The sequence below is a fragment of the Pelophylax lessonae genome (genome assembly GCF_965119305.1).
Source record: "Pelophylax lessonae genome assembly, chromosome: 1".
In the NCBI taxonomy this organism is placed as follows: Eukaryota; Metazoa; Chordata; class Amphibia; order Anura; family Ranidae; genus Pelophylax; species Pelophylax lessonae.
The window spans coordinates 728,669,473-728,682,585 of NC_138768.1; the positions used below are offsets into that span (position 1 = coordinate 728,669,473).

The 13,113-nt window shown below is 42.3% G+C and overlaps 1 protein-coding gene across 2 annotated transcripts in view; it reads right to left on the reverse strand.

The window, feature by feature from the left end:
* SLC7A2 (solute carrier family 7 member 2) overlaps positions 1-13,113 on the reverse strand; it is a 78,757-nt gene that overhangs the window by 35,157 nt on the left and 30,487 nt on the right. For both annotated transcript variants that reach the window (XM_082265002.1, XM_082265003.1), the window contains exons 4-5: positions 10,826-10,991; positions 18-154 (exon numbers count right to left, since the gene is read on the reverse strand). In XM_082265002.1, coding sequence (XP_082121128.1) covers positions 18-154; positions 10,826-10,991 — 303 coding nt within the window. The remainder of the gene's footprint in view (positions 1-17; positions 155-10,825; positions 10,992-13,113) is intronic.

Consider the following 13,113-nt stretch of genomic DNA (forward strand, 5'->3'; position numbering starts at 1 on the left):
TGCCCACTAGTTCTCACCGGTTGTTGCAATGCAGTCAAATCCAACGAAGGCGTAGAAGCAGGTAGCAGCTCCAGCCAGCATCCCAGTCATTCCATATGGCATGAAGCCTCCGACACCATGTTTACTTGTCACATTTTCATAGGACACAAAATTTCTGATAGGTAAAAGATACAAACGATTAAAACGTTTATGTTTCAAGGGTTTTTTTGTTTCACAAATACTTACATTATAATCAATATACTTTTTATGTCATAATCACACATACATAAAAAAACAATATAATATGTAACTTAGATCAATACCTTAAACTCAAAGGAAAATGTGCAATGAGCAATATTTTACAGCATCCAATCCAAAGTCATCTGTTTACCATCATTCTATTTATACTAAGGTGTTATGGGATTAAAATCTTAGGGTATGATAATATTCTATGAACTGCCTGCAGACAGGAAAAAACCTCCTCTGTAATTCGGAGTAATCTTACAAATCACTTTAAATTGTCTTTGAATTGCAAGGTAGAGATTGTTATCTTTTGCCAAGACCTATAAAAGTACACATCCAGAACCTTCACTAAAAAGTTATCAGTCCAACCCAGTCTTCCTTAAAATAAACCTATTACAAATTTGGGCAGTTCCAACTACCTGTACATATAAAAAGTGCATGTAAACCCAAGAACAAGCCCCCCTCCCCTTTAAAATCAACATATTACAAATCTGGGCAATTCTACCCACATATTAAAAGTGCATTTAAAACGAAGAACACCTCTTAAAACGAACCAATTACAAATCTGAGCAATTCCAACTACATATTATTATTACATATTAAAAGTGTATCTAAACTCAAGAGCAACCATGTAACATATTGCAGGCTAAAGCCTCGTACACACGCATAGAAAATCGGCAGGGAATTTTCGTCCGATGACCAATCCGCCGATTTTCGGCTTGTTAGTATGATGCTTCCGACAACCGACTCCGACTTTTCGGCCGAAAAAAATCTGGTGTGCAGGCTATAAAATTTTTGTCCACCGTCAAAACACGGCCGATTTTCGTGCAGTCAGTACAGATTTCGACAGGGAAAAATCTTATGAGCAAGACTGGGCATGCTCAGAGAAGAAAGAATACAAAGAAAGCAAACCAACACATGACATCACTTCTGAAGTAGAATTTTGTCGGGCGAGAAAATTCGTGTGCAGTCTAGGCACATTCCAACCAACAAAACACCACTCTGGACAAAAGACGGACAACCGGTCGGCCGATAATCGTTGCGTGTGTACGGGGCTTTAGATGTGGTAGCTGCGTTCTTTTTTTTGTTTTGTTTTTCTACCCTTAATTTTCTTCTTATTTTTCACCTTTATTTTATTTTACCAGTAACACACTTCCTCTCCTAGGATGCCATCAGTCACTCACTGTACTATATCTATGCCAGAATATTGTTGTCACCCTAGGAGAGAACTACAGAACACCAACCCCTCCTTCCCCACTTCCTCATCTCCATAATAGTTGAGAGGGGTTCGTAAACCCATAGATGTAGCTGGAAACAATGTCATTGAAAGTGTGCAGCATAGGCAGAAAGCACAGGAAAGTACCAGCTAATATTATTTCTGGCAGGATAACAGAAATTTTTTGAACTTATAGAACAGACATAACACAACACTTTTATATTTAACAAATCAAAAGGGAACAAATAACATAAATGTATTGTTAGGTTTTACATATACTTTAAATTGATCACTATATTAAATGATATCCAAAGTTATAGGCAGCTGAATTTTTATGGAAGTCTGTGCTTTATCCTTGCCATCTCTGATCTACAAATTTCCCTGATGGGAAGGTTGTCCTCACTGACTAGATAAAGGAAACTACAAGATTTTCTCAGATTTTCAGGTGTCTGGGTCTACTGATTAATTTAACAAATTGTTTTACCCGACATTAACTTCTGTTTTTATATTTTTATCAATTACCTAAAGTTGGCCATGGATAGAATTTCAAACTAAAATTCTTAGGAAAAATCTTAAGTCAGTCATACATGGATCGAAATTCAGCTGGTTCAGTGCCCCCAGTGCTGCCGGCTATTGCGATTATTGTATTCTGCTGGTGGGGAAGGCTTCCCACTGTCAGAATACAATAATTCAGTGGGAGTGATTCCCCCCCTTAACCTTGATTGTGTGGAAGGGGGAATCATCTAATTTTTTTATTTTTTTTTTCATTCAACCTGCTGGTTGAATGAAAAAAAAAAAATGAATCACGTATGGCCAGCCTTAAAAAAAAGTCTTAGGAAAATTCATACAAAAATGCTTAGAACATTTAATTTTGAAATGAATGTCTTTATCAAATAAAAACCTCATACACTTTTAGAAATGCATTCGTTAAAAAAAAAAAAATGCTATCCTGCTCCTCCAAATTTTATCATCACTGTGGCTGAAAACAAATGTCGGTCTGACCTAACTAATGATTAGAAAAATGGGTAAATATTCTTAGAACCTTCTTTTCCTAAGAATTTTTGTTTGAAATTCTACCCATCTGTGGCCAGTGTAAATTTGTGACAGATTTACTCTAATTGCTGCCCTTGGCTGAAAGGCCCATTTAAAGGAGTTCTTTGGTCACAGCATGCACTCTCATTTTATAACATCAGCATGGTAATAAAAATACAAACCATAATTATATTTGACAATTCAATATAAGCTTAATTGAAAATTCTCTTATCATGTTATACTTAGTTAGTACTGCCTGTCTGCTGACCATCGCTTTCCACAACTTTCTGTATTCCCTACGTGCTTTTCAGCTTCTCCTCTCAATTTCTGAGGCCTACACAATCTCATGGTACTGTGTTGCCTGCAAGCAATCCCATACTGACTTCGCCTCCTGAAACCCTGCCTCTTAGCACCTCTGTAGTTCACAAGGCAGGCTCTGTTAAATGTGTGACACAACAATGCCTGACTCATACGGCATAGTGAATATGTGTCACAGAATTCAGTGAAGTAAATATGTGGGGATCTTTATGAAGTCAATTTACAAAGTTCATTATTGTTTGCATAATTAGGAGTAGGCTACAAATAGGTGAAATGCAATGTAGAAATAAATATATGATTTTACATTTTCACCATAAAAAACTGTGCTGAAAGAAATATGGAGGCTGCAATTGCTGACTTCCTTCTAAAATGCTAGTGGCCTGACTTACATGCTGATCCTTTGGCAATAATTTCAATTTCAATAATGACCTGTGTAGCACTACTCCCAAGGGAGCTGCTCAGTGTGTACCGCTAGCAACAACAGTACCTTTAAGCATGTTTTCAAGTGTGAGCACCTCAGACAGGAACCAGTCCAGATTCTTTGGTTTTTAGGGTTTATTTGAGAACTTGGATGGAAGAAGGGAGAAGTGAGATACTCCAACAACTGAACTATGCACAATTAGGCAGGGACACTGAAAAATGCTGGTTAGCGCTTCACTAACGCTGGTTAACACTTCACTGACGCTGGTTAATGCTGACTGATGCGGGCCCCGGCTAGGCCCGTTACTAGAACTTCACCTCTGACTGTGGAAAAGTCCCTTTAAGCTCCCCAAAGTACTCCATCCTGAGGTAGCTGACTTTAATGAAACTGTACTGCTGAGAACACTTCAGGGCCCTTCCTGTTGCCCCCTTTTACTACTTGGCACCCCCTTTACTGTGCACTCCTGGTTAGCTGGCTCCTGGATCCCCCCTTTGACCTCTCTGGAGTGGTCCCCTCTCCTAGGCAGACCCCTGGGCAGATCTTGAGTACTCATGACACTGTTTTTTCTGAAAATCTCTGCCCAGCAGCTCCTCTCGGTCAGCAACGTTGGATCCCTTGCAGCCCAGCTCAACCTCTGGTCCCTAGGCCGACTGCCTGGACCACCTTCTCACATTAACAGGAGGAGAGACAGCCACCACCTCCTCCTGGGACTGATGCTCCCACCAAAGGACGCTCTGTCACATGCTCCCCACAGATTTATTTCCAATCCCAGGGTGCACTGCGGCAAACCCCGCCCACTGGGACAGTCGTAAACCCTGGTGTGCTATTGGCTAGGTTTCCTCCTCTGTCCAACACGATCCCTCATTGGATACAGTGGGGAGACTCCCCAGACTCAACAGGCCAAACCTGGAGACATTTGACAGCACATCTAACAAATCCAGCCCCCCTGATAAGCAGGCAGGGCTAATATATGCCTTTTTCTAGCACCTACCTAGGAGGGTGCTACACCTGTAACAAATATATTCAGTAGGCCATGAAGTCTGAACTCTTTAAAAGGTTTTGGGCCACTGACACAGAAAATAATTGATGTATGATGGCAGCTAGCATTTTCAGACAGAAAGGCAATAACCACCTACATATTTTGTTTTCCATGCCACGTTCAAAGCCATTTAAATCCCCTTTCTTCCCCACTCTGATGCTCGGTTTGAGCTTCGGCAAATCGTCTTCACCTTGTCTAAATGCCTAAATGCATTGAGTAGTAATTTGTGTTACCAAGCAATTGAACAGGTGTACCTAATGTGGCTGGTGAGTGTATATATTGGTTGAACTAGATGGACTTGTGTCTTTTTTCAACCTGACTAACTATGTAACTATATCAATGGTAGTCATTGATACTCCAGTTCCAGCTCATTTGCTTTTTTATTGCAAGGAGGACCCGCTGATCGGCTCTCCTCACCTCACACTGTCAGAGGCGAGGAGAGCCGAATAACGGCACTTCCTTATTTACATGTGACCGGCTGTGATTGGACACAGCCGATCACATGTGTAAAGAGTCATTTCATTGACTCTTTACCGAGATCGGTATTGCTAGGACATGGCGCGGCCAGGATCACCGCTCTGCGCACCCCCGGGGGCGCGCAAGAGAGGCTGTTCTGGTGCGCCGTCATATGACGGCATCCCAGAACAATGGATACACCGTTCTGCCGTCATTTGACGGCGGGCAGGTAAGAAGTGGCAAGGAACAGCAAAATGGTAGACATGTGTATGAAAAAAAGTGCGCTGGTCTGTGATAAGCTGCTCCCAGATGAATTGAATGTATGATGTGAAAATGGATGGTGCGCTTTATCTAAGTGATTATGTACATTATATTGTACAGGTAACTCACATATGCAAATTCAAATTAAACAAAGTAATAAGAAGCTAAATGTGATTAACCACTTACCGCCCGCCCGCCGTCATATGACGGCGGGACGGTGCGGCTATTATCCTGGGCGGACGTCATATGACGTGACCCAGGAAATGCAGGGCAGGCGCGCGATCGCGGGCGCGCCGCCGTGCACTGCCGGTGTCGGCGTGTCCCCGGGACACAGCCGGTCACCGGCAGGGGGGAAACAGCCAATAGGCATGGCTGTTTCCCCCGTGATCGGCTATGTTGCAATGACATAGGAACACAGCTGTCACCGGCAGTAGTAAACAGTCACTGACAGTGACTGTTTACTATGTGATCGGCTGTGAATCCATTCACAGCCGATCACAAAATGTAAACAAAGAGCAGTAACTCACTGTTACTAGCTCTTCTCCTCTCATACAGTTTCCAGATTTACAGATTTACTGCTCTGTGTACCTGTAAAAAGTAAAATCACACCAATAAAGGTCCCCACACAGTCCTCAGCCCCCCCCCCCCCAATGTCACCTGTCACCCAACAGTCACCTCATCAGTGCCCAGAAATTGACACCCATAAGGCTACGTTCACATGTGAGCGCAGCGATCGCGGGCAGAATCACAGCGATTCTGCCGCGATCCAGAAATCATTGCAAATTGCGGGACGCCTGTGCATTGCCCGTGATTTGCAATAGCACCCCAAACGCTGTGCGATGTTGCCGCCATTTCCGCCTGCCGAATCGCGGTAACATCGCGCAAACAACGCATAACGCCCAAAAAAGGTACAAGAGCTTCTTTGGGGCGTCATGCGTTGTTTGCGTGATGTTACCTTGATTCGGCAGGCGGAAATCGCAGCAACATCGCACAGCGTTTGGGGTGCTATTGCAAATCACGGGCAACGCACAGGCGTCCCGCAATTTGCAATGATTTCTGGATCGCGGGCAGAATCGCAGTGATTCTGCCCATGATCGCTACGCTCACATGTGGACATAGCCTAAAGTTCACCGGTCACCAGAGACTGCCATCAGTACCGCCGTGCACCATCGCCCGTCACCTGTCACCCATCAGTGACCATCGCCCGTCACCTGTCACCCCATCAATCACCGTCACCTGTCACCCCATCAGTCATCGTCATCTGTCACCCTATCAATCATCGTCACTTGTCACCCCATCAGTGATCGTCACTTGTCACCCCATCAATCATCGTCACATGTCACCCCGTCAGTGATTGTCATCTGTCACCCCATCAATCATCGTCACTTGTCACCTCATCAATCATCATCACCTGTCACCTCATCAATCATCATCACCTGTCACCTCATCAATCATCGTCACCTGTTTGCCATATACATGCAATCACTTACTGACCGCCTAACGACTATATGCGTCGGCCATTAAAAGATAAATACTGGGGTTATGGCAGCAGATGGCCCTCACTCGACTCTATGGTCTTGGAGGACCGGAGCTACGTCAAAAGACGTTGCCTAGCAACCGGTTTAAAGGGACGCTTTTTCTTTTTTCTTTTTCTTTTTTCCTCTTTCAACAATTTTTTTTTTTTCTTTTTTAGTGTAGTTGTGAGGTGTGAGGTCTTTTTGACCCCAGATCTCACAATAAAGAGGACCTGTCATGCCATGCCCACCGTCACCTGGGGGACGGTGACCAGCCTTGTTCTTCAGGACTACGCGGAAAAAGAATAACAAGTGAAAGAAGTGCGGCGAGGAATCCCAGGGACCAACTAACGTGATACGATCTTTCTGTGGAATCTCACCAAGTGGCTGCTATCATCATCTGGACAGAGAGATACACTCTTCTGGGAGTATTGTGGCAGAGTGCTTTATTCATACCTATCTGGTAAGAGGCCCAGCAGGCTACTTTGCATGCACGGTGGAGAGCACTAATTTTGGTTTGAGCACAGGGATTGTTTGTTTTTGCACAGAAGAGCACTTACTTGCATTCCGTCCGGTAAGGAGGAATTCCAACAGGTGGAGGGAATCAAAGTCACCATTTGAGTTCATCACCATCTGTCATCATTTAAATCACTGGATTGTTTTTTAAGCATATAGAAACGTTGTGTTTGGGACTTTATTTAATCACATTTAGCTTCTTATTACTTTGTTTAATTTGAATTTGCATATGTGAGTTACCTGTACAATATACTGTACATAATCACTTAGATAAAGCGCACCATCCATTTTCACAAAATGGTAGACATGTTTGACACGACTCATAGTGTGCTTGTTCACTACAACAACTGCAACAGAAGATCCCATTTAAATATTTGAGCTACAGGTGTGTCCACTCACTTAATTGTAAAGTCTGTTGCTTCCATTCTGCTACATCAAACAATCAGATAAAAGCAACATAGCACTTGACAATACATATAGCAGGCACATATTCGTATTTAACATATACCCATAAATGAGTACAATATGATATCAAACCAATATTACACAGACATGAAAGCAAAAAATCAACAATCACTTATTGTGGCAAAAGGAATTTGTCTGAAAAAATTTATGCACGTAACTATAAAGTAAATATATGCGCATAATTAAAAAATGGAAAAATAGTGTCTTGAGAATATAGGATTACAAGAAAAGAATAATAAAACCATTAATTAGAAAGAAAAAAAAAAAGTGAATTTGATATAGACTATAAAAATATAAAAATAAAGTGAAGTGTAATGATAAAATATAAAGTATAATCATTCTAATATAAAAGTATAAATATCTAATTCTGAAAATATTAGGTGAATGAAACGAAAGTGTCCAAAATAAAATCACTTAATGGAGAAAAACAACTCCAGAAAAGAGAAAAAAGGACAAAAGGCCAGAAAATTAGATCGACCAAGCTATCCGTATAGACACCCAACTCTTGCACACTATTTTTAGAGGCAATCCTATATAATTGATGAAGACATGGGAGGATGATCGTAACGATCAATCTGCTTCCAATCTAGTGTGTGGGGAAAGAAAAATCTATCTCCTTCCAATCCGGTATATAGACATTCGAAAATTAGAATATATATATTAGGAATTATAACACCGGGAACATGGTTAGAAAACCAAATTAATACTATAAATATCTGTGTGTCAAATTGCATTACAAGGAAAGTGTGTTCACATATCTTATTAATGATAGTCTATTCATAGTAGTGTGTAACATCCCATTCATGATTTAAACCATAGGGAATCCTGGTTTTAAAGAAAAATATCCAAAACACCTCCCGTTTGCATAATAATTTAAACAAATCTCCTCCTCTTTTTGGTGAATGGATTTTCTCTAAAATCTGTACACCCACCACAGACGTATCCCCTCCATGGTGGTCATTGAAATGTCGGGCCACATTTGTAGAATGATTTTTAGAAATACCGAATAGATGTTCATAAAATCGGCCTCTCAGGCGTCTAATCGTGCGTCCAATATATTGTACATGACAGACTTTGCATGTTACAACATATCTGACGTATGTAGTGTTACAATTATAAAAACATCTAATTTTATGTTCTTTATTATTGGTGTATGACTGAACTACATCGCCTTTATAATGTGTCCACAACAAGAGCAATCCCTACTGCCACATTGGAAGTTGCCCTTGAAGTGCAACCAAGTGGTGGATTGCCGTACAGATAGATTGAAAAAACTCGGTGATAAAGAGCTTCCCAATGTGGGAGCTTGTTTGGGGACAATTTTAATGCCATCCTGTAATAGAGATGCGCACACACTGTCCTCAAACAAAATAGGTAGATGTCTTTTAATCATATTTTTAATATCTTCAAATTCAGAGCTAAATGTGGTGGTCAGGGTAAGTTTACTAACTATATATTTTTTTTTTTTTTTGCTGTACCTTGCATCCTTGTTAAATAAAGCCTTTCATCGTTAGTGAGCTGACAGCCAGAGGTGCATGGGGAGATGATGCAGGCACCACAATTGCAGGTGAGTGGGGTGATCTGCTGGACGTTCTGTGTGTTGGGGGGTACAGAGCTGTGTTGGGATTGGAGGTGCACATGAAGTCCTGTACCATGTCCACACCCTCTCTGACTGTCTCCTGTACCATGTCCGCACACACTGACCATCTCCTGGATCATGCCTGCACACTCTCTGACCATCTCCTGTATCATGCCCACCACACACTCTCTGACCATCTCCTGTTTCATGCCCGTACACTCTCTGACCATCTCCTGTATTATGCCCGCACACTCTCTTACCATCTCCTTTATCATGCCTGCACACTCTCTGACCATCTCCTGTATCATGCCCGCACACTCTCTGACCATCTCCTGTATCATGCTTGCACACTCTCTTACCATCTCCTTTATCATGCCTGCACACTCTCTTACCATCTCCTTTATCATGCCCGCACACTCTCTGACCATCTCCTGTATCATGCCTGCACACTCTCTGACCATCTGTATCTGTTTGATGGGATCTGCCTGGGGGTATGGTGTTTGAAGTATCTTTATCTGCTGATTGTTAAACTTTCTGGCATACACATATTGCTATTGTGGTGTAGGATCTGGGTCGGCTGTCCCTCCCTCTTTCTTTCCTTCCTTCTCTCTTCATCCCTCCCTAGCACTTTTTTTTCTCTCTCCCTCTCTCGCTCTATCTTCTCTTTCTCTCTTCCTTCTTTCTTTCTCTCTCCCTCCATCCCTTTCTCTCTCTCTCTTCCTTTTTTCTTTCTCTCTTTTCTTTCTCTCTACCTTCTCCCTCCATCCCTCTTCACCTCAGACTCTATTTAACCACACCCCTTTACACCATGCCCACTATTTAGCATAGTTTAAACCACGGCCATTACTCCTCTCCATCTGGGCCACACCTACAAATGAATTCTTTGCCTCTAATTAAAAAAACTCCACCTACAGACAAAAAAGTGTCCCTAAATATTTTTTTAGAATGTTGGCCACTATGGCAATGTTGCTGACCATGTCTATCCCTTTATGACTACAGTGTGCCCATAATCTAAAAGCTCCTTCCAGCAGAATAATGCACCTTGCCACAAAGCTCAAATCATCTCACCACTGGTTTCTTGAACATAACAATGAGGTCACTGTACTCCAATGGCCTCCACAGTCACCATATCTACATCCAATAGAGCACCTTTTCAGATGTGGTGGAATGGGAGATTCTCATCATGGATGTGCAGCCGACAAATCTGCAGCAACTGCGTGATGCTATCATGTCAATATGGACCAAAATCTCTGAGGAATGTTTCCAACGCCTTGCTGAATCTATGCATTGAAGAATTGAGGCAGTTCTGAAGGCAAAAGGAGGTTTACCCCGGTACTAGCAAGGTGTACCTAATGAAGTGGCCAGTGAATGTAGTTCATTGTTAAACAGCACAAAGCCTTGCTTTTCATCTGATTGAAAACACAACTTGTTCCAATATATATTTTTTACTGTGGGTTACAGGGAGCTATAGGTGCAAATAGGCATGGAAGGCATGAGGGAGAAATACTAAATGACATATGGTGACAGCAGGCCTCAAATCCCAGATTCTGCCACAGATGTACTAACAATCACTAGCTCTGCTTCTGATCTCCTGTATTGCAGCGTCATTTATGCAGTATACAAGCAGAATATATTGGCAAATTGGATGGATAATATTAGATATAATACAGACAGCTTGTAACACCACCAGCTGTACACTATTTTTATTGGACAATATAGAAGCTATATAGTGTTCATAATTACAATTACAATGCAAAATGAGGCATCTGAAGAAAGTGTGCCTTACCCTGGTGGAGCAGAGATATTCTGGAGAAACGACTCCGTTATCTTCCAGTTGTGGAGATCTCCTTTCACAAACCCAGCAATCATCACAAACAAGAGGACAAGCACATTGATAGCTGTGAACACCTTGTTCACCCAAGCAGATTCTTTCACCCCAAAAGACAACAATCCTAGAAAATAGAAAATGATATTTACAAGGTGTAAAAGCTAATCATTAGGCCCAACCACTCTGATGCATTGCAATGTGTATTTTAAGGCACATTTCCACAATGCATGTTCCAACATGATCACTAGTGTGGTGCCATTTATTCCATACGGCACCCAAACACACATGTATTTTAGGAAATGATCTGTTTGTTGCATGGCGAGTTAGAAAAACGTTTCAGGTTTGCTTCTATGTGTCCTTCAATCACTTCCAAAAACTAAATCATGTAAGAAAGATAATAAATGACCTTATGAGAGAAACCAATTTACAGAATAGCATAAAAATGCCTTTTTGTAATACACTATGGGCAGGGCCGCTGATAGGGGGGGGGGACCACCAGCCCTCTTGTAGGGGGCCCGAGCACACAGGGGGACCCACACAGAGAGGGGGATTAGTGATGGACAACAATTACAGAAATCTTCCTCCAGCACCTGAATCTGATCTGTCCCTCTCCATGCTACCAGCTTTTATCTGTTGAGAAAGAGACAGTTGTCCCTCACTAATCCCAGCACTTATCTCTGCTCAGGAGTTTATTTGTAAATTGTAACGTTGTTTCTCTCTCTCTTTCTCTCTGATCACTGAGCTCCCAACTGCCCAGCCTGTATATTTTTCTCATCTCATCTTCTATTTTATTTAACATAGTTTTTTTTTTTTAGATTTAGCAGGAATTATGCGAGTTATGTTATATTTGTGTCTGATAATAGTGATTTTGTTGTAATTTTAGCTAAATATATCTTTAATATTTTCTTGAGGGGGCCCTGCCAGGTAGTCTGTATGGGGCCCCGCGATTTCTAACATTAGCCCTGACTACGGGCCTGGGTTGATGGGCTTTGAACTTATGTTGATGGCATCAGTTTGACATGCGTCTGAGACCATTCAGAGACCCTCCATTCGACCGGCTTCAAGCAGGTTTTGTATTCCCATGAATTGCATGGGAGTGCTAAACCCTTCTGATACGAACAAAAGCCCATTGACACAGACCCGGAGCCTGTTTTGTGATCTTTTAAAGCACAGGAGTTACTTGAAAACGGAAAATTGTATACTCACCTTTCCGTAATTTTCCTTTCCTGGCGCATCTTCATGGCAGCACACACTGGCCCCCTCACAACTGATAGGACTGGATAGCAATAAAATCTAAAGAGGGACCCCTCCCAGCATTCTCCTTAACTATCCTCTACAAAGAAGAAAAAGGGAGGGTTAATTTGTGCTGCCATGAAGATGCGCCAGGAAAGGAAAATTACGGAAAGGTGAGTATACAATTTTCCGTTTTCCTGTCGCATCATGGCAGCACACACTGAGAAATAACTCGCTTTTTGCAGGTTGTTTCCTGATTTAAATAAAGCGCTGCCCACGGAGGAAGTGACATCACTTCCACACATGCCCAGAAGCCAGATGCGGCAGCCAGCGCCATCTTGGGTACTGGCAAAATGAGGATGTTTGCCGCATCACTTCCGGTCGCACATGCTCAGTATGGAAGCGGCAGCCATCTTGGATACCCGGGCCATGGAACTACTAGGCCCAGCCAGACTGCTGGGGAAAAAAGTAAAAGGTAAAAGGAGACCTAGTAAATAAATAAATAGGAAGAAAATAAGAGGGAGTGAGGAAATAAGAGAATGAATGGAGGTCGCTGCACTATCTCTAAGCCTATTTAAGGCTTGAATGGCACTAAGCACCCTGAGACCATCAGAGTGGGGCTCCCTCCATGAAGCTCTTGTTAGAGACTGTACAGGCAGGGACTTCCACCCAGGAGAGGCCAACCTGGCTGGGGTGAAGGCGGTAAGGAGGACCGGTCCAGTACTTCGTTAATGAGGAAAAAATGGAGAATGCTGGGAGGGGTCCCTCTTTAGATTTTATACCTATCCAGTCCTATCAGTTGTGAGGGGGCGGAGTCACAACCCAGTGTGTGCTGCCATGATGTGACAGGAAAATGTGTTTAATATAGATCCATAGCTTCAAGCAGTATTAAACCTAAAAACAAAAAATGTAATATATTGTAGCATACCAGTCTATTAATACTTCCTTTCTTAGGGTGTCTCCACTCTGGATGGAGGAGCAATGGAGACACTTTCAATCAGTAGCATTGTCAG